The following is a 27,408-nucleotide window of genomic DNA, read 5'->3' as shown; positions in this document are numbered from 1 at the left end:
CAGTGGCGAGGGCGCGCAGGCGCAGAGCAGCGGGGCACTGTCTCCTAGCAACGGGGCACGGCGCTGCCGACCGATCTCCCTCCCGCCCGCCCGCCGTCGCGTAGCAACGCGGCGCCGTCACCGGGCAGCGGGGCCCTCGCGCGGCCGGGCGGGGCGGCGGCCTCCCTGGGCCCAGCCCCGCCGCACCGGGAGCGGGGCCCTGAAACACGGACACCTCCCTCGAGGCGAGCAGCTCCCCACGGGCACCTGCCCGCGCCGCCCCCTCCGCCATCTCCTGGCTCCTCCGGCCGCTCAGGCACCGCGCGGGGCAGCCCGGCGCGGCGCGGTCAGGCACTGCGCAGGCCAGCCCCCGCGCCGGCGGCACCGAAGGCCCTCTGCGGGCGCGGGAAGCCCCAGAGGCGGGAGGCGGCGGCGGGCACCATGTCGGTGAGCGACATGTTCATCGCGCTGCAGGGCGTCCTCACCGCCGACCAGGACATCCGCGAGGTGGGCGCGGGGCCGGGGCCGGGGCCGGGCGCGGGGAGGGGGGCGCGGCGCGGCGCCTCTCCTGACGACGGCCTGTGTCCGCAGGAGATCCGGAAGGAGGTGCAGGCGCTGGAACAGACGGCCCGGGAGATCCTCACGCTGCTGCAGGGCGTGCACCAGGGCGCCGGCTTCCAGCACAGTGAGTCCCGCACGACCGCCCTCAGCCGGCGGTAGCGCCGCGCTCCGCCATCCCGGGGGAGCGGGGAAGAGCCGTTTGGGGGGAGGGGGAAATACCCCCGGGTGCGCGGGTCCCCTTTTCCAGGTGCCCTGTGGGCGCTCCAGGGGTGTCCTGCGTGGGCTTCTCAGAGGCTGCTGCGGGGGGCGCAGCTGGGAGGTTTCACGCCAGGTAAGTAGAAAAGCTGCCATTCATCCTCGGGAAAGGCCGTTCTTTCCTTTTCTCCCCTCCCCAGCTTGGCGTCTCGGTGCAGAGGAGCGTGTTGTTCTTACAGCTGCTCGTTTTCTGGGTTGTTGAATTGGCTCGCAGGTTTCCCACTAAGTGACGTGCACGTGGATTTTTGTAATTGCTAATTCTAACAGGACCTGTGGGGCCGTTGTGTCTGTATTTCCTTCCTCACCTCTTCACCCCACCCCTCAAAAAGCTGTGATGCTCTGGGGAGTGTTAAGGGTGTTGCGGGAAAGGGGGACTTTAGTCTGGTTTGTATAAGACTGACTACGTGTGTGTGTGTATAAAGTCTGCTTAATGTTCCAAAATATAAGGGGAATTTTCAAAGGCTGATAGAGCAGGAGCTGTCCTTGATGTATGTTTGAGTGAAAACTGGAATTGTTCTCCTATTTTTGAGGTTGTAGCTAGCCTGGTTCCTTGCTTTCAATCCAAATTTGTTTAAGATGTTTGACATAATGTTTCTGGGCCAACCTGTTTCCTCCAGGGCACAAGAACAGTACTGCAGCCCTAGATGCCAAATGTGCTCTTTCTGCTCCCCCATCCCCATTTTCAGACTTACTGGTGAAACTACTGGAATAAACAGGGTTTTTCCCTTAAATATGTGACTTAAAAGCTACTTTTTCAAGTCAATGAATATCTCCTGAGAAAAAGCAACCCTTCTGAGTTTCCTGGAAACTTCTGAGAGGAATTTGGGAAGGGGAGGAATCTGGCAGGCCACCCTCTGAAGGTGAATAGAAGCATTAGCCTCACAGGCTGCTGTTTTGTTCACGTGCGGAGCTGACGGGTTGTTACCAGTCCAACGACGTTCACAGCACGCTCCTGCTGGAGCTGGAGGCTTGGGACTTCTCTGGCCTCCGAGAGGGTACGTGTTTAGCACCGTGCGACACCTGAGGTTTGACCTCTGCTGGCAAGTGCAACTTCCACCTACTTAGGAAATCTGGCAGTGCTAAAAATTAGTGCTAATTGGCTAATTTATGCAAGCATATACTCATTTTTCTAAGCTGAGTAAACCCGTGGATATTGCGACGGTTGTTTTGCGTGGGTATCAACTTCAGGGGTTGCTTTCCAGCATTTACTAGTAGAGAGCTGTGTCTGGCTCAGTGTATTTTCACTTGATTTTTAATTCCAGGAGAGAGCTGGTCCTGGCACTTGCAGAGTCTGAGAAGAGATTTGGAACAGTTAAAGTAAACAAACAAACAAATAAACAAACAAAAAACACCAAAACCCTCAGCTTATAATTCTCGTAATATCAAAGATAGTGAATGCATGCTTAATAGGTTAGGAGTTAACTCATGATAATAGGCCTGTCAGTTTATCATCAGTTATGAGCATAATAAAGTCAATAAACATTTAGATTAATAAAGGTTTACAGCAGAATAATATAATGCCAATTAACAGAAGGATTGTTGGGGGGATAAAGAGCACTTGTCAGATGTCCCATATTTAGACTACAGTTTCATTTGATAATGGTTGTAGTCCTGCGATGTAGTGCGCTTAAATGGCTGTTTGGCTTATTACAGCATCTTGTTTGTTGAGTCAGTCCCACATTTTTACTAAGAAACTAGAGTGATTCTTCCCGAGTAGATTAAAAAGGGTTAAATGATGACTTCTGTAACTATGAAAGAGAGGAGTGTCCATTGCAACAGAGTTCTGGCTAGACTTCATAGCATCAAGATTTTTTAGCTTTATATTTATTTATTTATTCCAAGCTATAAGAAAAACTATTAATAAACTATATTGAACTATAAAAATATTAAATTATAAATAAACTAGATAAACTAATAACTAATTAATAAAAAAGCAGAAATACTATTAATTACTACAAGTTCACAGGTAAGGAGTAACTAACGATGCTTGGTGACCGCAGCTGTATTGCCATGGGTGGTTTAAGCTGGTGCTGCTGCCAGCAGAAGCTGTGTTGCTTGTTGTGCCCCCTCCCTTGTGCCAGCCTAAGTGGGAGACGACTGTCTCCCGCAGCCTGCTGGTTGATCCTTCGTAATTATTCTTGCATCAGCAATTGAGGTAGAGTGATGAAAACTGAAGGAGACAACAGAGAGCCAGTAAAAACAGGGAAGGGATTTGCACCAGGCTGCGCAATCCATCCTGCCAAAGAGAAGGGTAAGGGGTGGCGTGAGCTCTGTTAATCGAACTTTGGGATAGTTGGAAGTTCGATGGAGGGCAGTTTCCTGTACTGGTCAGTGGTATTTATAACGTTATCTTGCACAATGCCTTTCCTCTGTTTTCCGGGGACTCTCGGCTAAACCTGTTTTCATTGAGTTTTTCGTCTAACCTCTTTTACTGTGGGGCAGCCTCCTACCCACAGACAGCAGCTGTTTCACGGTGCCGGCTTCTCTGTGGTCTCTCTCTGCACCGAGCACCAGGCTGTGTTTAGCTGTGGGGTAAGCACTTTCAGTCGTAGCCTTTGTTCAGCTGTGGGGAAGGGAAGGAAAACCAGCAGAGCCTTAGGCCGTCAGCCTCCGGAACAGGGCTAGAGGATCTCTCTCTCAGCTTCCTCTGCTCCCTGTCCAGAATGGAGTTTGAGAACTACTCAGAAAGCTGTTCAGGGCAGTGTGCGCCGCAGCCTGCTGTTAGCTGGCGTGAGTCTCAGTGACAGGCAGGGTCTTCAGAGGCTGAAAGTCAACTTAGTACGTCTTTGCTCTTGAAGCACGTCATGTTAAGTTTAGCAAAACATCAGTGGTGATACCCAAGGATGCACGAGGATAGTTTGAAGGGAGGTTATGCGTGTATTGTTGGGCGCTGTTGTCTGAAACTTTACAGTAAATATTGTTTATTTTTGTCACAGGTTCCTTTGGCAGAAGCCAAAATGCAAATTTATTCCTTACTCTGTCCACAACTGCCACGTGACAGCTTACACAACTGAGGCAGACACCAGAGTTTGAGGGTGGTGTTCAAAGGACAGCTGTCAGTGAGCTTCACACGTTTCCTTCATTCTGGCTGCCACATGGAGCACCTTCACCTTCTGCTTCCTGAAGCTTTTATTTTTAAGTGCTCTTTTTTTTTTTTACATGGAATTGATGTTTTAATAATTGAAAAAAGTTTTTAAACACACTTGAGTGACTCCTAGTAGGGCTTGTTTGATAAAAATCATTCGTCACAGCTTTCAGATTTAGCTTCTATGGATCTTGTTTAAATATTCCTAGCTTCTACACATCAAGATGCAGGAGAGCCTGTCAGGTTGATCTTCTGCCTGCCTTGGGTCGTGACCGGGATTTCTGAGAAGGCTGCAGTTAAGAAGTACTGGTTTGATTAGTTCTGTCGGGCCCTGGTACTGCAGGTGCAGTGTGGCTGTAACTCGTATCAATAAATGGGAGGTGGCAGCGGGTGGTACATAAACAGGAGACCATTTCTCTGCAGAGGTATAACATGCATTAGACAGGCTGAAACCCGGTTTCTTCAAATACATCACTTGAAAGCAGGAAATGCAGTTTCCTGAAGGGATGTTGCACTTCATCTAACTTAACTCCAATTGATAAGAAAAAAATATTATAAGATTTTAAAATGGAGAAAGAAAAGTTGCCTTTCCTTTGATTGTATGAGTCATTTGGTGGCACTGCTTGGTGTGTGTGCTTTCTTTGGGGCCAGCTGCTGTGTGCAGTGCTGTTCTGTTGCTTGAGATCTGGTTGTTGCTTTTTCTTCTAAACCAGTGCATTAGGGCACTCTCCAGAACATCTTGTTTCTTTCTGTAACACCTGTACAGCCCAACTGGCCGCCCCTTTCTCTTACTCCATCCACACAGCTAAAACTAAAAACGTCTCGTTATCGGCTCATGCCTGATCTCTGGTGCGTCCTTCCTCCTGCAGTGCCACCCGTAGCCCTGCCACTCCAGAGCGCTGCTGCGTGGGTGGGCTTGTAGCATGGGGCTTTAACCGTGTCACTGCTCTTGCTGACTCCCTCCCTTGCCCCCCGAATCAGTTGCCATAGTCTCAGCTCTTCTACGTTTACAGTGCCTCGAAGGAAATTGCCCCTCTGCTACCTCAGATGAGGTCTGTTCACCCTTTTTCAGCCTTCCTCCATCTCTACTTGTCGTCTCTCCTTCAGCATTGCTCTGGCACCCTGCTCAGCATGTTGCCAGGCTCGGTTGCTCGTAGGTTTGTTCCATATACAAGAGTCAATGTGGTGTTTATGGTCCTCCGTTCCTGCCTCCGTCCGTTTGTATCCCCTGTTGCCTCTTGGTCTGTAGGCTGTGTGACCTTTCCAGTGTTTTCTTCTGTCAGTGCCCATTACAGAATGGGTTCTTCATCCATGACATAAGTTTTATAGCAACAGTAATTAGTCATGATTACCAGTGATTCTTAAATAACACTGGGGCATCTTGGCTCAAGTTCAAAACTAAGGACTAGAGCAGATTAGACAACCCAGAACGCAGGAGTATTTCTCCTTTACCTGTGTGACTCATGGTGCAACAATGAGTATTTCTTAGATTGATTCTGAATGTCAGTAGACTCTTGGTCGACAAAGGAGCATAAATAGCGCTGCCTACACTAGAAAACTCTCTGTTTACAAAACCCTGTTCTCTGTCAAGTACTGAATGTTGCGCTGTTTCTTTTTCAGTACCAAAGAAATGTCAGAAGGCTCGTGAACACTTTGGTACAGTGAGAACACAGCTGGAATCCCTGAAGACCAAGTTTCCCGCTGATCAGTATTACAGGTGTGCAGGATCACACGCAGCCAGACATGGATATGGGAATTCCCTGGGCATATTTGGCATCATTACTTTGGAAGAATGATTTAAAGGTTTATGGGCCCAATGCTTCTTTCTGTTTGAAAAGTAAATTATGGTAGAGGATTGTCAGGGTTTTATCAGCATAGATAAAAAATGCTTTTGCTCAAACACTCTATTTATAACTTTTCACTAAAAAATACTAAAAAAGTATTTAATTTTTTTTCTAGAAGCTTTTTTAAAAAAGAAAAAGGAAAGTTTAAGAAATTGATGTTCTATTGGAGCTACCCTGGTTTCTGGGAGCAGAGCATTTGCTGCTTCATTAATTTCAGTTAAGTTAGGTTTGGGGCATTTCTGAAAACAGAGCCCTAAATCTGTCATGAAATGGCTGTTTGATACTGCAGGTACCAAATGAAGTTGTCACCTTTGTGTTTTGTTTCTGCCAGAAGGGGACAGTGTCTAGCAAGAACATTTCAAAGAACAAGAATCTTGTCAGCTCAAATCTGCTGAGGGAGGATGGGAGGGAAAGCCCTGGTTGTCTTGTGGGCACGACAACCTGAAAAACTCCGTGAACAGAGTAGGTGTGTGAGGAGGTGTGAGCAAATGCTAGTGTCCAGCATTTGTCCTGGGGGTGAAGTTCTGGAGTGCCAGGGAGACGTCTTGAAGCTGGTGTCGTTTTGATAAGCCAAAAATATTGCGAAGTGCTATGTGTAAAGGTGGAAAACGTAATGTATACATAACATATGCTTGTTGCCTAACTCTCCAGTAATAGATGTTACTTTTTTATACCTTGACTTGGTGTTTTCTTCAACAGATTTCATGAGCACTGGAGGTTTGTGCTTCAGCGGTTGGTGTTTCTGGCAGCGTTTGTAGTCTACTTGGAGTCAGAAACGTTAGTGACCCGAGAAGCTGTTGCAGAAATACTTGGGAGTAAGTTAATGTTGTAACTGAAGAGAGAAAGCTTGTGATGTTTTCAGACGTTGTAGCTTTCAGAGGTACAGGGAAACAGCAGAACTTCATTTCTTCCCAAGAAAGAGGCTCCAAAATTTATCTGGTATTTGATTTCATTATATAAACAACAAATTCTTTTAGAAGGTGGAAATCAGCAAACCTAATGTGAACAAAAGTATTTATTCATTAATAAGTTCTTCATCAATGCAGATTATTCATTCAAATTGCGTAAATCTACTAAAAGAATAATACAAAGATGAGAGCTTATTTTTCCTCCCTTTTTGCTTTTGGTGTTTAAAAGTGTGGAAAACCGATTAAATTCTTATGCTGTAAGAGAATTGTGTCCTCCCAGAGCAAAGGATTCAAAAAAAATCAGGAAAATATTTTTCTAAAAAACAACTACAGATCCCTCTCCTGTATATGGATGTAAATTCAGTTATTCTGTTGGATCAATTATAACCCGTCCAGTTATAATAGTAATAACCCAATTATTGCACTCCAGTTGAGGATGTACGAGACGCTAAATCAAAACACTGAGAAGAGGCGGTAATTCCATCACATGCAGGAAAAAGCTGACTTTTATTTTGTAATAATATTTCATAAATTTGATATTTCAAATTAGCTCCAGTAAACAAATGCAATTTCAACTCGCAGGTTTTGCTCATGTTCAGTATCACCTGATTACCACTCTTTTTCATCTTAGTTGAAGCTGATCGAGAGCGGGGCTTTCACCTGGACATTGAAGACTATCTTTCTGGTGTATTAACTCTCGCCAGTGAGCTGGTAAGGAAGATATTCATGCATGCATTTGGATTGAAACTGACCTAAAAAGGAAAAAAAAAGGAAAGTAATGTGTTTTCTAACTTTCCCAAGTTGTTCCTGGAAGTTACGATACACAACACCTTGATCTGAACTTCTAGTAAGCTGCCTCTTTGTATGCCAGAGTTGTTCCTCACTGATATTTTAAGATTTAAACTAGTTGCTTGATTGAAAATCCAGGATTATGGTCAACAAAAAGGTAGATCTAAGTATAAATAATCTGACTGCCTGGACCAAAACTGCTTCATTTGGTAAAGTAACTGATGGGAATAGTGACATGATTTGGGTGGGTTCCTCTGCTGGTGTTCTCCTATGTGTCTTCCCCTCGTAGGCCAGACTGGCAGTGAACAGCGTCACGGCTGGTGACTATTCTCGCCCTCTCCGTATCTCAACTTTTATCAACGAGCTGGATTCTGGCTTCCGTCTCCTCAACCTGAAGAATGACTCCCTGAGGAAACGTTATGATGGCCTGAAATACGATGTCAAGAAAATTGAGGAAGTGGTTTACGACTTGTCGATCAGAGGACTCAATAAGGAGGCAACGGTTGGTGCGGGTGGAGAGAAGTGAAGGATGCTCATTTTAACAGCATCATTGATTACCTCAGACGGTTGCCAATTTAGGAAGCATGCTAGCGAAGCCTTCCTACAGTAGTTTAGAAGAACTGCAGCTGAAAGCTGCTCTCTATTTTCTTACAAAAGGTGTAGTACGGGTGTTAGATCTCAAAATGTTTTGTAAAATCATGTCTAGATTAGGGCAGGAGGCTCTCTGTTTCCAGTGGAATTCCTCTGTCAAAACACACGGTGCCGTTCTGTGCACAGCAGCAATAGTAGTCAGTAACTCCCATGAGCCGAAGTCCTCATTAGTTCTGTGGTGTTGCTTCACTGCTCTGGCAGCGATGTGCTTCAGCTGTCTCTGCTCACACACCTTTAAAGACGTGTGCGCAGCACGCAGCTCAGCACAGATACATGTGATGTTTTAAAAAACACAGTGTGTAAATATCTATACTTTCTTTTTAATACACTGATTCTTTTTTTTTCCCTTTTTGTTAAATTTTCACCTACGTCAGTAAGTTGAACAGATCTGCAAAACCGTTTATTAACCAAATCCTTTTAAATGGCTTTTGTTATCCCCCTTAATTGAGAAATTAGTGAAAATATTCCTGAGAACTTCTCCATTTTGGAACTGGTGTATTGCACCCGGCCACATTTCTCTCCCTCTCTCTCTTCTTGTTTCTTCCTTTCCTCCAAGACTTCTGTTACAGGGAGAGTGAGGTTTTCTCAAACATCTGCTTTCATGGGCTGGTATTTGTTTTACTCACATGAGTAAATGTTGAGTTTTAATATGATCATTTGCCTTGAAAACTCAGTGTAATCTCTTTTTTTTTTTTTTTTTTAACTACCAAGGTTTCTGAATAGAGAAGTGTTAACTGATAAACTGCAGGTAGTGTCTGGGTTTTAACAACCTGTATAGGCCATAACTGTACCTGTGTCCTGGGATTTAAAAAAAAAAAAAAAAAAAACCCAAAACTATAGTTCATGTAGTAAAATGTTTGTATCTTCAGAAAAGGCGAAATTACTAGTTTCAGATACTTTGCATGTAAGATGTTTGCAAACACCAACAGCCTTTTTCATTTGTAGATGGACAGACTCACACCTCCGAGGGTGTTTGTTCTCTTGTCCTAAGTGACTTCAAGTTTTGCCATTTTTCTCCTACTTCTGGCGGTGTAGTAAGGTTAAGGAGAAAAACAAACTTACTTAGGAGGAAGAATATTTCCAGAGGATCAACATGAACAGTCAAGTTTATGTGGGGTTTGTTAGTGTTTCATTTTGTTAGCAGAGATTTCCCACTGTTTCAGTTAAGTTTTTGTTTTGTTTATTGGAAGAAAATGGTTTCTTGGTTATTTTGGCCAATAAAAGCTGTTCTTTGATTTTGGCCATTTGGTAACTCTGCCTGTTGTCTAATTATCTGTTGTTATTTGCTTCCCTTCCTAGGAGCCTACTCTGAAATATCATAATTTAAGTTCAGCCTTCAGCTATACTTGCACAATAATAGAATTCCTCACTTTGGCTGTACGCTGTTCAATGGCGCGCTCTTACGTGCTGGCGCGTGGAGCCCAAGTCAAGCTGCAAACAGATTTCATAGGCTTTTTTTCTTTACTCTTAATTTTGACCTATTTCACCAAGTAAAACAGGAGAGGTATGGAGGAGTTTCTCATTACCAAATCCAAGATGTGGCAAGGTTCATCTTCAGAGCATCTCATAATCTTTAATGTCTGTCCTCATCCTTTGTATCTTATGTCACGTAACGTAGGGAGATGCTAATACCCCTCCTTCACAGCTGAAGAAAATGAGTGTAACTTCCTGAGCCCCATGGCAATGCGACCAGCTTTCAAATTAGTTCTTTGTTCTTGCCCTATGCCGCTGTGTGCTTCTTTCTCGCTTTAACCCTGTGGAGGTGGGAGGAAGGAAGAAGCTTAAGCCAGTTCTACTGCCAAAACCAGAGACTCGTCAAACAACACCCCAAGGCTCCGAGACACAGCCGTGCAGACCAAGGTCACACAGGAAACACGTGGGAGCAGGGGAATTAAAGGGTTTCCTGAGCGTCAGTCTGATGTTTCTCGGGTTGGAGGACTCCTGGCATGCGGGACGGGGACGTGAGGCCACGTGTCGGGGCGGGTTTCTGGTTTGTTAAGGCTTTGTGCTGGCTTGTGTCCCAGGTACTTCGGTTGCAAAAGGTCTGCTTCCTGACATGGGATCCCATGTGCCTAACGCAGCTTTTCAGTAGGTCCTAGATCTGCCAACTCTCGCATCTTACGTGGTTTCCGAGATCTGGTGGAGATACAACCGTGCTACACCACAGGTGCAGAGGTGCAGATATGGTGGGAGGGACAACTGGAAGAGCAAGTCTCTTACATAGGACTTACAAAGTCTGCAAGGTGTGGGATCCTTCTGTCTAAGGCTCTGTGAAGAGTAAGTGCCTGAGAAAGAGACACCAGTGTTGTGTTCCTGGACACAGGTGTTTAGCAAACACCTCGTTCTTTCCCATTGCTAGGTTTTGGGAGAGCCTAGCATCTTCCTCTGGAAAAGCATCATTTGCAAGAGCCAGGCTGCATAGCGCATTCCCAAGCCACGTCTGGGGAAGGGAAAAGAAAACTGCAAACTTTCTCCCTAGGCTGCAGCAGGGAAAGCCGGGGATGTGCTTTTTGAGGCTTCCTCTGCGCAGAGTTAGCCTGTAGGACCTTGCAGCCTTGGTTGTGAATCTGCACATCACTCTGGTCCTAAATGATAAGTTGTGTTTCTGTCCCAGAGCTGGGAGCAGAGGGAAGAAGGGAAGACCCGGAAGGACTTGAGTGGGGGGGGCCTCTCTTCTCCAACCCTTCCCTTTCCCAGGGGTAACGGGAGCAGGTTAGCCAGTGGGGAATGGCAGAGAGAGACGGAGCTCTGAGGACTGCAGAGGCTTGATGGCTCACGATGAATCAGATGCACTTGAACTCTGAACAAATAACTCCTGTTGGTACCGAATGGACTGCACAGCGTGTGCTGGCAGCTGGGAGGGGAGTGAGTCAGCGCAGGAGCACTGGAGGGTCTGACTCAACAGCCAGCACAGCCGTTCTCTGAGCCACTTCAGCCTGAAGTGTGTTCCAGGGAGCGCTCTCTTGGATCATCTTTGTATTCACTCACTAGTTTGTGGTTTTTTCCCCCTCATCTTGACGTCATTTCTGTGGGTTTTCTTTATTTCAGTAAAAAGGGCACTTAGTTGATTAACTGCTCTTTATTTATAGCACTGCCTGTTCAACCTCTGCAGATCAATGAAAGTGCTGACCTGAAACCGTTCGGGAAATAGGGGTGGACAGAGCTCCGTGGCACAGGATGCAGAGTAGACCTTGGGGCTGGCTGTTGAACTGAGCTCTGTCTGCTGGAATTGATTAACTGCAGCCTGAGACCAGCAACCTCTTTAAACTGGCACTTGTTAAAGGACACGTTATCACCTCCAGACTGCCCTTTTCTAGTGCCAGCACACGTCTTTGTGCAGTGAACTGGATCAAGGAACTGATCTAGCTGAAACAGTCTTTATTTTTCAGCGGTGTTTGCTCCCAGTCCAGTTCACTGCACAGTCCCGCACACGCTGTGCCAGTGTGTGGAGGGAGGCTTCTTCCTCCCCCTGTGTTGCCAGCTTTAGGTGTTCACTGAGCTCTAACACTACCTGGTAAGTTGTCTGATTTTTTTGCAGTAATTTAACTGCTTTCAGTTCCGTTAGGATTGCCAAGGATTTTCTCTTTGGGTAAATAATTTGCCTCCATTTTACTGCAAAGTGATGCCTTTTGTGCTATAGAGCCTTACTTGCATTTTTCAGCTGTTAAGGTCATTACACACCAAGGCAATTAACAAGAGCAGAAAGTGAACATGGATGCGTCCTGCGGTCTGTGCGTGGGTATTGACCCGTTACTCATCAGCAGTCCATCTTCCCTGCTGGATACTGTGGTGCAACTGTACTAAAATGTGCTGTTCAGAGAGCCTCGGGCCTGCTGAATTCGTGGAGTGTCATTAAGCAAGTGTTTGATTTTGAAAGGAATAGTCCTTTACCGTATGTATCTCCTGTATGCGTGTTGTGGGTCAGGCATGAGTTACTTGAAGATGGGTGTCTCCTTGCAGGTTTCTCTGCCTGTTTATTGTCACTTCAAACTGTGGCACTTCTGGCTTGCCCTGGTTAGCCATCACTGGAGGATTGCCCTGCCCAAGGGGAAAATGGCTGTCCTAAAACCAGCCCTTTCTTGAAATGTCTGAATGCTTGTCTGAATGCTTGTTCATCTGCACGTTCACACTGGCTGTACAAACATCTAACCTGCTTCTGTTGGGGAAAACGTAAGAGCCTGAGCCCTGCAGGGGTGCTGCCTGCTCCCCAGGAAGGCTGCTGGCTCCCATCCCGGTAGGGAGAGCTGTCTGCCTGCCTCTGGATCTGCACTGGGGCCCTGCGCAGCTCTCACAGGCTCCGGTGAAGTCTGATGACCACCTCAGCCTGTTGGAGACTTCAACAGGGACTGCTAAAAGCCTAAAGGGAAGAAAAAGCCTGAGATTTCAGCCCCTGTGAAATAGTCCAGGGTTGTAAAGGCCTTACGCTCTTTGCACGTTTTGGTTCCCCCAGGCATGGGGGATCTGCCCATCATGGGATCTGCCTTGTGACTTTCTTGTGACCTCCAGGCTTCACACTCTCATCTGCCAGCCCTCCCCACAGCACCCAGAGAGACATTTGATGCAGGTCCTCCCAAGGATGTGGCTATGGCACTGCAAGGGAGGTTCCTGCGCTAGGAGGGCAGAGTTCAAAACCACCTGGGGCTCCACTGCCGCTGAAACAAAGGGTTCCTTTGCCTGTTCGTACGCAGGGCACGTTCCTGGGAGGGCTGTTTGCAGTCTGGGTCTTCTCAGCTGCAGCTGAGATCGCTTCTCAGGGATGCAAAGACTGCGCTGGTAGAGATCACACTGGGGCAGAATTTGAGCTGGAGAGTTGCAAATTATCATTACGTTCATCCCTGCTAATGGATCCAGAGCCTGATGCCAGCTTTTCAACTTCTTCCAGCTGTGTAACTGCTCCCAGTCAAGCCTGAGCAGAGGGCAGTGCTGGAGGATGCCCTGCCTGTTTTCCGATTCCTCGCTAGGGTTCTTCACTCTCTGTTGAAGAGGACCTTCTATGTTCCTATCGCTCAACTTTTCCATCCATGTTGTAGAAAGGTTTCCCTTAAGGGACCACCTTCAGCTTCCTGAGGGAGATGTCTTTTTTTCTAATGAGTGCCCTTGGGACTTGCCTGGAGTCTTTGGACTATGCAGTGTTATTGTTAAAACTTTGATTTTTTTTTTTTTTTTTTTTTTTTAAATTGCTTGTACCTGTCTCTAGTCATATTGATATTATGCAGCAGCCTCTGTGAGAAATAAGGCAGTTCCTTTGTATGCCTGATTGGTAAGACTTTTTGCTCTGTCATATTCCACTGCAGTGACAGAAGGTCACTCAACAGTGACACTGAGGTCTTTGAACATTTATGTGATCTCTGTCAGGAGGACAGTTTCCTCCATTGCTTTTGGTTCCGGGTTTTTCCAATTTCAAGTCAAAGAATGTCAGCTAATTCCAGCTTAATCTCACCTGGTTCCCCAGTGTACGTTTAAGAGGAGACCCGGCTGATGTAATGAAAAGAGAATTACTACAGCAGCCTCATCCATGAGCCCTGAAGGGATATCTTTGACGTGGTGCTAGAAGATTTGAATTATCTTCCCTTTGAGGATGTCAGGGACAAGGAAGAGAGTGCAAGATTCACCAGAATCTCCTGCTGGAGATCTGCCTTCCTGAGACTTTAGCTCCATAATAGATTCATGTGCATTGAATGATTGAAATTCCCCAAGGCAGGAGATCTGAGATTATCTTGGAGCTTTTTTTCAGGATTTGGGATGTGCTGAGGTCAATCTCTCAGTCTCCAATGACAGCTACAATAGGTTCCCGCTGCCACACCAAAGCTGGTGCTCCCTTTCAGATGTGTTCTTGATCACATAGTGGAGACCCACACTGAATGCCCCTTCCCCATCCTCACTTCTGTTAAGATCAACCAGGAAAGTACAAGAACACCATAAAAGAGAAGATCTCTGTTCACTAAAGCAGACGTCTCCGCCCTCTGAAATATTTGCTCTTCATCTTCCTATGCTTTTTTCAGGCTTTCCCATCCAGGCTGCTGACTCTTAAGTAGCTATTCCTTCTTTACTTGGGACCTGATCTCACAGGGGGCTCTTAATCCAGTGTTGTGTCTTCGTGTGCGTCTGCCTTGAGCTCAAAACTACATGGACTCTATGATGAAGACTGTCTGTTGTTGTTTTCCTGGTAAATGACCCACAAGACTCATTCTAAATTCTTGTTAAAGGTCATTTATGAGTTCTGATAAATCAAGGGACTAATCTGACTTTCTCTTTTTTCCCCCTAACATGGCACTTCACGAGAGGCCTGCTTGTACTAGCAGGGTAAGTTCAGTGGGCAGGAGTCTTGAAAAGTAATCTTAGTATTGTCAGCCATGACTTCTGAGAGGCATAAAAATATTACGGAGCCCTAGGATGGCCAGTTTGGCTTACAGACAACCCTGTTCCCAAGTACCCTGGGTTATAATAGCATTTTGTCAGGTTTGTTAATCACGAATGGAAAAATACAGCACAACTAATCTCCAGGGCTGCCAAGTAAGATGTGTACATGTGATACTGAAAGACCTGGAACTTCCCAGGAGAGGGATCATCCAGTTCAGAAAGGTGCCTGGGGATTATGGAAACCTACTGCCTTGTCAGTGTGCTGACACCCCTCACCCTTCCTGTGTAGGCTCACCCTACAGCACGAGCGCTCGCAGGGCCACAGAGATTGTTCTGTCCCTGTGCTCCCTTTCAACACCTGTAATTTAAAGGCAGGCAAGCAGCTGAGTACACACCGGATACATAAAAGATAAATAACATTGGAAGCACAACCTCTGTCTAGTCTGACAGGTTCAACAATCGGGCTGTCACTTCCTGTAGCAGGCTGTCCCAGATCAAAGAGCTTGTACTGTTCCCTGGCCGCAGGTTTTTAGGACAGGGCTACAGCACCAAGTACACATCCTGCTCGTAACTCAACACACAGCGATTATTTATGGACCACCTTTTGGGGAGAGTTTGCCTGGTTTGGAGGAAATAGGCCATGATTACTGGGAGCCTGGCAGACAGGTGTTTCCTGTGATACCTAGAAAAACCCCGAATCTGACAAATTGAACAATCACCCAAACAGAAGATTGATGCTAAATATCAGACCTTTTACATATACTTATTGTTCTCTAACCTTTTTGAACAGCCAGGGTGACTGAAGGTATCTTGATTTAAAGATATGACTGTACAAACAGTCCACAGCTGGTTTTGAGCATGAATTGGTATGAGAAAATCACTGTGCTGGAAAGTAATTGAAAACTTTCCAGAAGGCAGCAACTTTCTGTGGCTGTGAAAGCCCCTTGCTGTTTGGATAAATTAAGCTATTAGGCTTACTGTACTTATGCCTTCCCTTATCAAAACTGCCACTGGTGGTAATGAAGAGACGGTAGCTGCGCCATTTTGATCTTGGGAGACAAAATGAAGGTGCTACAAGCTGTTGCATTTTGCATGTTAGGTGAATGGGGCTTGAAGGCTGTTAGAAGCAGATCTGTTATGACAGCATCAGAGAAATCTTCCTCCAGCAGCTGCTCTGCTTAGGCATCCATCCATCTATTTGAAAAACAAGCAACAAACTTATAAAAGCAATGCATCGTGCTCGTCACTGGCTGTTCAGTGTGTATTTTGGGGGAACAAACAATTTATTGTCTAACGACTAGAAATAGCCGGAGGGAATTCCAACTTACTTGAGGGAGTCAGGCTGCTGCCCCAACAAGCGTTCTGCCAGCTATCACTCGCTACAGCGCTCAGCTGTGTGCTGCCACCCTCACGTCTTGGGTATGTGTTTGTAAAGCCTCCGATGATGCAACAACTCCCATTTCCTCATGGACAAAAATGCTGGACAGTGCAGATGAAGACAAAATACAGCCAGTATGCACGTGTCTCACTGCTGGCGTCTGCCTCAGTGCCCGGAGCAGTGTAACAAGCCCCAGCAGCTGTGGCAGGAGGACAAAGCACCGGGCATGGTTTGGAGGCCTGCTCAGGCCGTGGGTCAGTGGTGACTTCACAAGACTAGGGCTACCTACATGAAGGTAGCCTCCGTCTGCCTTCGTTTATGCGCTCGCTGATGCTGACTGATCTCTGGAGAAATGCATAAATACGCTTCTTTGTGTGAATCCTCCTGTAAAATACATGCCTGTAACAGAAATCTTTTGTTTAGTGAATAATACTGATTGGCTTTGTCTTTACCCTGGGGGCTGAAAGAACATTTACAGGCTGTCCTCTGAGACCCACCGACCAAAATTGAGGCTCCTTTAATTTAGCCTCTAGGGCTGTAATCTGGCCTTTGCTGTGTAAGTCACAGCGTGACATTTTGCTGATCTTGTAATCACAAGGCCGCGGTCAGTGGTAATGTCAGGCTGAAAGGTTAAACCCTGTTTGCCTTTTTACCATTGTTCAGCTTCGAGTCATTTCCCTTCTGCGGAGCTGAGAGAGGCTGGACCTTATGGGGGAGCGCTTTTGTGGCCTCAGCTTCGGCTCTCACGTCTGGTGCGCTGGGGCCTGACCCGCCCAGGCAGGACTGCGGCCGGAGCATAAGATTTTGTGCCAGTCTGTTCTTGACTAGTGAGGATTAGGGTAGCAGGCTTGTACCGTTCTCCCAGTCTCATTAGGAGTAGCCCCTGAATTCTGTTCAGGGGATCCAAAGAACAGACGTAGGCACATTGTTCACCTGAATGCCACCCACACTAAATGAAATACCTACTCCAGAAAACAAGTATTTAAAAAAATACCCACCTAACGTCATTGAAAATTAATTATTAAAACCTTTTATGTTACTCTACAGTACAATGTAAATTGTTCCTTTCAATTAAATTTTGAAATACACTAGATTACATCATTTAAATAATCGCAAACTTTTAAGTTCACTATTAGTGGTAGCGGAGCTATATTTACATACACTTCTGAGATATTTCAGATGCAGCGTTATGTTCTAGTCCCTAAGTCAGTTAAATAACAGACTTTCAGTGGGGGTATACTGCTCTTCCACAGGTTCTACACATATTTGGGGTATATGTGTCAGAGAGCAAGAACTCCTTTTATTCTTGTCTGCTTTTTTTTTTCTTTGCTGTGTGCATGCAGCTGAATCTGAGCAAATTGATACCTACTTGATTTGGATTAAAGATGAAAGACCTTTCTTTTTAAACAAGTATTTTGACTCAATATACAGAGGTGAATAGTGAAATATAGTCCTTAGGAGTAGCAGTGGAAAACATAATTTTCTCCAACTTTCCTCCCCTGTTGCATAATACTGCACCTAATTTTGACCCTGACTTTACCTAATGCTGATGAAATACAGTCGATGGTGGAAACCTCTCTCATGTTGTCAAGACTGGCTTTCAACACAATCCATGCAATGGCAAGCATCATACACCATTCCCCCGCAGTGCAATATTAACAAGTTAAAACTCAGTATTTTCCTCCAGAGATCTGCTCCTCGAGGGAAGCCATCTCTATATGTACATCAGCCACAAACAGGTCGTGAGTCCTGAGGCTGGAGACCAGAATTAGGCTGTAATGCTTGCTTCCAGTGCTGCTAAGAGTCTTCGTGGGCCAGGCTCCTCCCTGTGTTGTCCATGGAGCAGACCAAGTTCAAGCCACCGAGGCTCTTGATGGTCCTTGCACGTGGCACCGGTCAAGCCAAGCCTCCCTGCGTGCTGCCCGTGCAGGACTCAGGGCCTGGTGTGAGGGGTGCTGATCATGATGTTGGGCAGCGCGTTCCGCCGCTTCTTCCAGGAGCCCAGCTCCCTCGAGTACCGCCTGATCTGCCTGAACCAGTGGTGAGTCCGTGCCCGGTCGCTGTCCCGGAACACAAACGCCTCCCGCCTGATCTCAATGAGTTCAAAAGTGTCATCGCAGTCAGGATCAGTGGAGACGATGCAATTACTCAGCCTCAAGGGCTCCCTGAGCAAATGGAACTTCCCATTATTTTTGTCCCTGATGAGTACCAGCACAGCGTCCTTCACAGGCCCTGGCTCGGCTGACTCCAGGCTGGACTCAGACACGCGCTTCATGTTCACCAGGAGGAGGACCTGCATGTTCTGGAACTTCAGGGTCTTGCTGCCTTTCTTCACCCACTGGCCATCGGGGGGCTGGGCCAGCTGCAGAGACCCCTCCATCACAAATCGCGTTTCCTCCCGCAGCCAACCTACAGTTTTGAGGGCGGTTTCTCTCATCTCGATGTTGATGACTTCCCTCTTCTTCTTGCTGTCCTGACGAAAGGAGCGAAGGGTCCATGTGTTCCCCTCCTGCTTGGTTTTCATGTTGATGTGCTCCAGGTGGGACTCAATGCGGCTCTTGGCCTCCCGGAGGCTGCCATGATCTGGGTGGTACTCGGTGGTGGCCTTGATGATTCTGCTGAGCAGCAGTGGGTACTTGGTGACTCTTTGCAAAGGGGCCATCAGGAAGGACCTCAAGTTCATCCGCCGCAGTGCTGTGTTGTCGTTCTGGGAGACATTGAGGAATATTCTGCAGGGATTTAAGAAGAGGGAATGAAATGGTGGCTGTTCTGCCAGCAGATGCTGCAATCCTAAATGCAAACAAACAGTGTGGTGCTGACAGCTGCTGGGCACTGCAGCCCCCCTCTGGTTTTAACAGCCTTGTGAATTCTATCTTCTCAAAAACTAACAACAATTTCTGCAGCTGTGCTCAGCCGTAGTACAGCGATAGGTGCCTGGGACACTAGCACGTACATCCTGGCAGTCTTCTATTAAATCGTTGTAAAACAACGAGGGTGTGATCTTTCTCTGGTACACACTGACGTAGGCCCGAGGCCTGTATCAGATTACATTAATTTGTAGCTCCTTTCACCAGTAGGTTACAAAGCATTCTAAACAAGAATTTGGTACCGTCATCATTTTAAGCTGTTGCAGTGGAAAGAGAGAAGTGACTCGCCTGACGCCCAACAGGCCAGGACTAGGAATGGGAAACAAATTCAAGTCTTGCGTGCTTCACACAGTGGCTTTCCCCAGCGGAAATCCAAACTGTGCTCTGGCGCAGGGACTGAGAGCTGTCCTCAGCTGGGTGTTATTTGGTGCAAGTTCAGCCAGTGGTCAGTGGGCAAACACTGGTACCACAAAATACAGTATACAGCTGGGGACCAACAGGCTGCCTTAGTGGAGATATCAAGGGGTTAATGTATTTTGGAGAGTAAATTACTCTGCTCGCCCCAAGAGAGAGCAGCTCGCCACTGAAGAACGTTAGCATCAAAACTTTGATCTAGCTGAGCTGACAAAAGCTTCGCCCTCAGCCTGGTGCCTTCCCGTCCCCAAAGCCTGGAAGAATACGCTCAGCCCTTTTCTCACCTCAGCAGCTCTTTCTCCTTCTCCAGCGCGTTGAGCATATTCACGGAGGAGGACTGCTGAAGACAGTAGGTCTGAAAGGCTGGCAGCATGTTGACGAACTCTAGAAATATTTCACCGATGCACACGGTCATCAGGTCATCATCACCCTGCAATACAGCCCCGGCTGGGTTAGCTCGGGAGAGGCACAGGCACGGAGCCTGCCTTCAGTCCTATCAGCATGAACCTACTGCAGGATCTGGTGAACACCAGACCAAAGGTGGAACTGGGCTCACCCATCCTGGTGGAAAGGCAGTCCCTGCCGGTGCAGGGGGAAGCAGTGTGTGGGGAGGGGAAGGAAAGCTGGTCTAACTGCTTGCTCTTCTACACATAAAGAGACGTCTTCTCTGCTTCTGTGGGCTCGGCCAGCTCACCAGAGCAGGAGCTCAAAGGCCACAGGCCAGGGTGAGCCTGCTAGTCAGGAGGGTGTACTGGGGCCCTTCTTGTCCGCAGGTCTGCCATAAGGCTAATGCAGCAGTGCATAAATTAACAGAGAGCATTTAGGAGCAAATGGGCAGAGGAGGCCTGTAACTCAGGTAACAGACATGGCACTTAACAACTTCTGCAGTTTTCTCAGCAACTGGTCTGGCTGGGAAGCAGTCTCCTTCAGTTGTGCTCTTACTGGCTACTTTGATGCCTAAGTGAAAAATAAATTTCACGGTAAATTTCTCTCTGATTTCTGGACGTGTAATAAAGTAAGGGAATAGTAAGAATCTGGTGCCACATAATGCTCTTAGCTTTGTCTAGGTGTATGCTGACATGGTCTGCAATCATTTGAGCAGCGAGAGAGGGAGCAACTCTCTGGCTGCTGGTGCCTTTTTGGTGCAGTATTGAGCTCTGACTGCAAAGGGCAGCATAGAGGGGGAGACAGGGAAACGCACAGCTGTTTGTAGAAGCTACTGTCTCAATAAATTATTCACAGGGGACATCACACCTGCAGTGCACATCTGTCTTCACTGTGCCAGGTGCATGAAAGTGGTTGTCAAAGTTGCCAGTTTTTGAGACGTGTCGCTCAGTCTGACATGTAGGTTTTGGAAGGGGAAAGGAGGGATGTGTTTCCTAGAGAACAAAACATCCTGGTGAGACTGATACAGCAAAAAGTGGATTTTGGTTTCTTGAAGAAAGGAGGGTGTGGAGCTGTTTATGTGTCCTTTGCAGTGACTGTCTGCTTCTCCAGAGTCTTATTTCTACTTCTCTGCCCTCTGACCACCACGCTCCTGGGGTAGGAAAGTCCCTTGTGCAAGGCAGGGTGCATCAGTAGAAGCAACTGGTACACAGAGCTGTAAAAGGGCCAACTGTCACCAGAGCAGGGAGCAGCCTGTGCTGCCTGGCGCTGCAGCCAGCCTAGAGGCAAGCTGCAATAAACTGCAACCCAAGGCAAATACACCCAAGCCAGCCTGAAGCGAGCCAGCTCAGGGTTGAGTAAGAGCACGGCCTGTGAGCTTGGTCCCCTCCATCCCTCTGGTGGCCAGACCAACGTGAGCTCTGTGCCCCCATCGTCACACGCTTACTAGTTTCCAAGCTAACTGGCTTAAAGCTAACTTTGGTAATGGGACAGCTAGATCCTGTTAATGGGATAAATGAGCTAGAGTGCGGATGGCTTGCTAATGTCAGTGGTGTTACCAGAGCAGAGAGTGAGGCCAGCAGCTGTGACCTGGTACAGGCCTACAGAAATCACTGGTTTATAATAGCTGAGGGAGGAAGGGACTGGGCAGATGATCAGAACCCAGGAGTCCTACCTCCTGATCCCCTGCTCCATCTATGCTGCCTTACTAATGCCAAACATATTCCTGTCTGCCTGGTCCGGCCCCTGTAGAGCATGCAGCATCATACCTGGTCAAAGGCCTGATCGATCTCTTCCTGGAGTACCTCCAGAAAGTTCTCGTTGAGGTCAATGAGCTCCTGGATGTTGCTGAAGATGCCCAGGAGCTGCTCCTGGCTCAGCAGCCCAGCTGCCTGCATGGGGAGGTAGAATTCCTCTTTGATGATGCGCAGGTCCTCTCCGTAGCTGGCCTCCGTGTTGACAAACTCCAGCACAGACTCCTTGCGCTCTGTCCTGCGCTTGCGGCACTTCTCGCAGAGGTCAGCCCGCCTCTGATTGCAGTTCTGCACATCTGTCTCCACCGGGAGGTCCCTTTCTCCACAGTCGGTGCAGGGACGGTGGGCTTCCCAGGCCTGCAGGGAGCTCAGCGTTTCAGATGCCCTGTTCCTCCACTTTCTGGTTGGCATCTGGCCAATGCCACTATCTGCCCTCTCCACATCCGCTGACTTGGTCCGGGTGGCCTCACTGGGATCCAGGTCGTCCCGCACATCGTTCACGCCCACAATCCCGCTGTCCGTGCTCAGGCTGCTGACGTTGCTCCAATGATGTCTGGAGCGGAGGGAGCCACGTGGAGCGTGGCGGGTCTCATCAAAGCTGCCACCATGGCCGAGGTTGGCTTTTGCTACCACTGGACCTGAGAACAGACACAAATCATTACAGGCACTGCCAGTTGCACATAGCTCACTTGAGGAGCTCAGGCTGGCACAGCCATGAGTGGTAGGAACGCTGGGCGGGGCGGGCTAGATCTGGTGAAAGCAGGGCTGTTAGCTGTCTCCCCTCCTGTTTTGCTGCTGAGACTGGCAAGAGTCAGAAGTAAATGGCTCCCAGGTGAAGCCTGGGGCCTGTCATCCCTGCACTGCCCATACCTATGAACTCATTTGGGTCCTCTCTTCCTCTGCCATCTGCTAGGCAGGGACAGAGATACGGCAGAGTAGATCCCAATTTCTTGCATGCCTGGGTTAAACCCAGAATGCTTCCCTCCCCCAGGTCATTAGAGTCACTCCATATTTACACCAGTGTATCAGGGCTCAGCATGTGGCCCATCAATCCCCTCTAAGTGTGCAGAATGTGGGTACCGTAGTCTCGCTCCTGCCGGCGCTTCTGTGCGTGCTGCCGTGCTGCAGCTGCAATCTTCAGCTCCAGCTGCTTCCTCTTCACTGAGTCTGTCGGCATAGGGTCACTGAAGTGCGGCCGCAGCCGGCACTCCCGCTGGGCCTTGGCACCATCCGTGCTCTCATGGACGATGTCGGAGCTGGATCGGCGGCAGCCGGGACTGGGGGTCTGCAAGAAAGGCAAGTGGGTCTGGAGCAAGGCAGTGGTCAAAGCAGCACCTGGTTTGCAGCCACTGGACTTCAGTTGCCAAAGGAGAGAAAAGGAAACTCATCAGCAGTGGCATTGTAAATGCAGCTCTGCTACATAATCATTAGGAAATCTGTCCCCCCAGGTCCCTCTGTCTTGCTTAGTCCTAACAGCAAGGACCCCTCTCCCTCTGCTGTTGTGTAGCTCTGAGTACAGTGGCTCCGTGGTGGCTGGATCACGGCTGTCAAATAACCTGAAGAAGTCAACAGCATAGCCCTAGCTAAGGGCCTAAAGCGGGGGCTGAGGCTGTCCTCTAGGGATCTGAGCTAGCTTGCCTTTGTTCTGCAAACATTTCAGTGCTGCAGGGTCAGGAACTCCAGCTGCTATGCCTCACCTACGTTAGCGGTTTGACCAGGTGGGGACTAGGAGGGAGTCTGTCTGATCTCCTGGGCAGTCCAGCAATGAGGGGCTGGTGGCACACTGAAAGCCAGGAAGGGGTTATTGCTGAACTCCCTGCAAGAGATGCAGCGGCAGATAGGCAGGGGCACAAACCTGACTCCTGTTTCATTAACTGTAATAAAAAAGGCACTAGAAATGCTTCTAACAGAGTTTAATCGCTCATGGGAGTTGGCATGATTTCAGATCCCAGGCTCCCAGCCTGCCCAGTTCCTACAATGAAGGGATCCTTTAGAGCTTCTGACAAGAAAAAAAAACCTGAACACATGCCCAAGATGAGAGGGGAATTCCTCTTCCTTACATTCCCTGCAGGTGGAGTGTCGCTGGATGTCTCATTGCTTGGCTTGTCCTCCCAGGTCTCTGTTGCCATGGACATCGCCGTGGGCTTGGGCTGCTGGCTGTCCTCCGCAGGTGGGAGATCAGCTTCCCTCAGATCACACTGTCCCTTGGAGGGGGATTTGGCAGCAGTCTCAGCATTGCAGCTGCAGAGAAAGAAGCAGACTCTGATGAACATCACGTATGCAGTTCACCTGCTGTTCCTGACACAGATGAGACTGAGTAGCAAGCCTAGGTTCGAACAACCAGACGCAACAGTTCAGGGAAAGTGCAGGCAGGAATCTAGACTGGTTGGCATGGATGGCTGTGCTTGTGTTTTAGTGGCTCTAAACAGAGCTCAATTATAGTAGTGCAAATCGGGTAATTGCACTCATGCCAGCATCAGTCTGGGATATCAAGTCTTGGGTGTTCACAGGGTATTTTTGTGTCCATAAAACAAGAGGTTCTCCCATAGGGACCAGAAAAACCTCTTTCTAAGTAGGCCATATCCATATTTGCTACTATTTAAAGAGATGTTGTCAACACAGAAACCATATTGCTCATCTGGAAGAAAATCACCTGCTTAAAACCATAATACTTTGAAGAGATTAGAGGATTAAAGGAGCTTTCCTTCTGTTTTTCATCTCATATGATCTCAAGCCCACTGAAACCACTGGAAAGATTCCCTCTGCTTTCAGTGAACTCAGGATCAGGCCTTTTGGTGCACTAAGAGTCCTGAAAAGATTGGCAGTCTGTTGTTCTCACTTGGCAATTCTGGGATGCTCTTATTCACGGCTGTCTGGTGCTAACAAGGGCCTGGCCTGGCTGATACAGGCAGCCTGTTCCAACCCCACGTTCCCCTCTCTGTAGACAACACCACCTCCCCAGACAGACAGAGTCTGGTGCAAAACCACTGACATGACAGAGTAGTTGACAGGCTGTAGTTTGTGATACTACTTGTGATACGTTTTTTTAACAGACTCTCTAAGACACCTTATTTCCATGCATAATGAAGCCTGCTTGGAAGAATATTAATTTTTTCATTTCGGGTTTACTTAATTTTTATGGGATTGGATTCCTTTAAAAAGAAAGGTTGTAAAGACTGGATATGGATGCTTGTACACAGAGGAAGCCTGTGTCTGGAACATATTTCAGGTTATGCATGTATTTTATGCTTAACAAAAGTCTCCCATGACAAAAATCTGTTTCTTCTTAAAGGCTTCATTTGTGAACTTATGCTGGTAGGTCATACTGCTAACGTGCAATTCCAACACTGTCAGCTACAAGCAAACACATGAGACAGATGGGCATTTTCCTTACAATGAATGACAGTTGGCTCCAATAACAAACCATCAGCCAACACTGAAATCGCTGAAGAGGGAACAAATCTCCCAGAACACAGACTGGCTCTGTTGTCAGGCCAAAAAAGTTGGTCTGCAACTTTTCAGCTGATGCTTTTTCATCTTCCTCCATTTATGCTTCCAGGTCCAGCTGATGCTTTTTCATCTTCCTCCATTTATGCTTCCAGGTCCCAGCTGACACTATCAGAGGATTTACCAACTTAAAAAGAGTTCCGCCGCGGCTGCGCAGCAACGGCACAATGCTAACAGCAGGCTCCTGGCTTTTACTTTTTGCTGTGCTAACTCCCTACCATGTGGATTTGGAAGTGTCACTTCACACCTCCAGGCCTCTTCTCCCCAGCCTGTAGAAAGGCGATACCAACATCAGCGCCGTCACGGAGCAGTCTGTAGTACGGACTGCATTATCCCCCTTACAGGCTTGCAGTAAGAGCAGCGCAGGCACACAGCAAGGCTGTGGTCCCACCATGGTACTGTCCTGATTAAGAGGTTCCTGTCTCCTTCCTCCCTCCCATCCCCAGCCACATTTGGGGCACCACTCTTTCAGCCAGTCCAGTGTAACTGTCTGTATGGCCATGATCTAAAATCAGTCTTGAAATGATCTGGGTTTAAAAAAATATCCTCCCTCATGTATTCCCAGCCAGATCATTTCATCGATGTTTCATTGAGTTCGGTAAAGCACGAACAGTTCACCTTGGCACACCTGTGGGAGGAAAGGCAGAAGTTAAGGAGCAAGAAAGCTCTTGAAGAGGATCTGCCACTGCTGGAAAACCACCATGTCCAAAAGCTGCTCCTGCTCAAACAGCTTCTGGTTGAAACATGCAAAAAGAAGGGACAGAGGGGCACAGAGGGGCAACGGGATGTGTCCAAGACCAGTAGCAGAGCTCAGAACTAGAATATTATCTTCTTATCTTGATCACACCACCTCCCACCATACAGACCATACTCTCAGAGAGAAGCTGAGCTTTCATTTGTCATTTTTACAATGCTTCAAGATCATCCACTTAAACATGGGAAGTACTCCAGAGTATTACTGCTCCTCTAAGTGAATCTGACAGCAGCTCTCTGCTGGTAAGGTCTGCAGACCAGATGCCATTGCTTCTTGTGGTTTCCATAACCCAATAGGGATATTTTTAAAAAATCTCCAGACATGACCTGCAGTGGGAATAAGAACCAATACTACCCAGAGAGCTGAGCTAAGGAAGTGTGACTGGAGACTAAGAAATTCAACCCACCCCATGGTTGGTCAGCTAGAGGTAAGAAAGGCAACAATGCAGAGCCCACATTGTGTGAAAGGAGATTTCTTCATCCCCGGTTTGACTGCTCTACTTCTAGTTGTGATTAGATCCCTCCTACATGATGTACTAGCCGTGCCGTGTGGGGGTAAGTGCTGTTCCAGAGAGCAGTTGCTGTGCACCATACCACCAGTGTGATCAGACGGATGTAGACAAAACAGGGAGGATACAAGCAGTTTTGTAGAACCAAAACTTAGGGCTGCTCCTTTAATCTTTGCCCCTGGCTTAGGAGGAAGAGGGGACATTGCCAAGAAAAAGGGATACTGCCCCTTCCTCCAGTCCCCTCCCCCTGGCAGAGATCTGGGCTGCCAACAGGTCTACATGAATGCCTGCTCAAGCAGTCCCCTCTGCTCTCAAGCAGAGCTGCAGAAGGGGGGACTCTGGCATGTTTCCTTCTGTGGGATCAAATCACTTATGGGGATAGGAGTTTTCTGCCTGGGGTTGGTGTCAGTTTTCCCTGTTCTCTCCAAGACAGATGATGCGCTTGGGCCAGCACAGGGAGGGCAGGTTCTTTCTGAATGTCCTTTTAAACTTCTGGGCCATCATCTCTGAATCTCATAGAAGCAGAGGCACTGGGTGTGTGGTGTACAACTGGAAACGCACCTGCTTTCCTTCACGGTCTCTATGGGATTCTTCATGGTGGTAACATTGTCCAGGCCAGCAGTTCTCAGCCCTTTCCACATGTTCCTGACACCTTCTGACTAATGGAAACATTTTTGTCCACTCCTTCGCTACTGGCACCTGCCTTCCAGACTTGGGATCCTCTGCTATGGGAAGCTGTTATTGTACCCACCATCCCGGTGTCATCCCAAACACACCCCATCACTCTTTTCAGGAAGCCGCCTTTCTTAGTCATTTCCTTTGCTTCCTTGTGCAGGTTTTTGTTGTCACCTTGTCCCCCACTTCATAGACAGGAACCCCAGGTCCTTGCATGTCCTTATCCTGACCAATTCACTGCTTAAACAAGTTCAGAAAGTAGACTATATATTGAAATGCGTACAGGATTTCCACCTAAATCTCAACACCCCTTCCCTGCCAGGACTACAACCTAAGTTAAAGGTATCCAGTGACCTATGAGGGGGTTAAAGCCACCATAATTATGAAGCTGAAAATCAAATCTTCACTGATGAAATATTAAGACATTTGAATGAGTCTTAAGTAATTAACTATGAATTACTAGGGAGGCAATTAACTTACCAGACAAAACTGCCTTGTAAAACTGTAACACTTACACAGAAACAGAAGACAATTTCAGCTATCTTATTCTGTGATGCTCCATCACAACATCTCTATGAAAGGCTTGCTGAGCCCAGTATCTGTGGAAATGGGACCACATGCCCAGCTTTCAGCTTATTTCATTTGAGACTTAGAAAAAATGTGGTCTGGATGTCAGCAATCATAATTTAGGACCCAAAACATCTAAACAAAAAGTCTCCCACCTCTGCAGTGAGA

At 47.6% G+C, this 27,408-nt stretch overlaps 2 protein-coding genes across 2 annotated transcripts in view; one reads left to right on the top strand and one right to left on the bottom strand.

Annotated features, from left to right (window-relative positions):
- The first annotated feature begins 135 nt into the window (after positions 1 to 135).
- On the top strand, positions 136 to 9,312 carry TSN (translin). Its single transcript, XM_075152877.1, has 6 exons — positions 136 to 486; positions 571 to 664; positions 5,501 to 5,597; positions 6,424 to 6,539; positions 7,264 to 7,343; positions 7,711 to 9,312. The coding sequence occupies exons 1-6, from the start codon at positions 421 to 423 to the stop codon at positions 7,945 to 7,947; spliced, it is 690 nt and encodes a 229-aa protein (XP_075008978.1). The 5' UTR covers positions 136 to 420; the 3' UTR covers positions 7,948 to 9,312.
- Positions 9,313 to 16,826: 7,514 nt separating this feature from the next.
- LOC142083844 (uncharacterized) overlaps positions 16,827 to 27,408 on the bottom strand; it is a 49,110-nt gene continuing 38,528 nt past the window's right edge. Inside the window, exons 7-11 of the mRNA XM_075153890.1 lie at positions 23,290 to 23,470; positions 22,310 to 22,514; positions 21,245 to 21,867; positions 19,376 to 19,521; positions 16,827 to 18,539 (exon numbers count right to left, since the gene is read on the bottom strand). Coding sequence (XP_075009991.1) covers positions 17,744 to 18,539; positions 19,376 to 19,521; positions 21,245 to 21,867; positions 22,310 to 22,514; positions 23,290 to 23,470 — 1,951 coding nt within the window. The 3' untranslated portion in view covers positions 16,827 to 17,743. The remainder of the gene's footprint in view (positions 18,540 to 19,375; positions 19,522 to 21,244; positions 21,868 to 22,309; positions 22,515 to 23,289; positions 23,471 to 27,408) is intronic.

This window comes from Calonectris borealis, chromosome 6 (assembly GCF_964195595.1).
Source record: "Calonectris borealis chromosome 6, bCalBor7.hap1.2, whole genome shotgun sequence".
Taxonomy (NCBI): Eukaryota; Metazoa; Chordata; class Aves; order Procellariiformes; family Procellariidae; genus Calonectris; species Calonectris borealis.
The sequence above is the reverse complement of the archived record's forward strand: the minus strand, read 5'-3'. Positions and strand labels throughout refer to the sequence as shown.

What these genes read in the sequence shown, in the direction of transcription:
- TSN (XM_075152877.1), top strand. Translation starts at nt 421, where the DNA reads ATGTCGGTGAGCGACATGTTCATCGCGCTGCAGGGCGTCCTCACCGCC. An exon ending in GGGCGCCGGCTTCCAGCACA is followed by an intron (nt 665 to 5,500) that starts GTGAGTCCCGCA and finishes TTTCTTTTTCAG; the next exon opens with TACCAAAGAAATGTCAGAAG. An exon ending in TGTTGCAGAAATACTTGGGA is followed by an intron (nt 6,540 to 7,263) that starts GTAAGTTAATGT and finishes TTTTCATCTTAG; the next exon opens with TTGAAGCTGATCGAGAGCGG.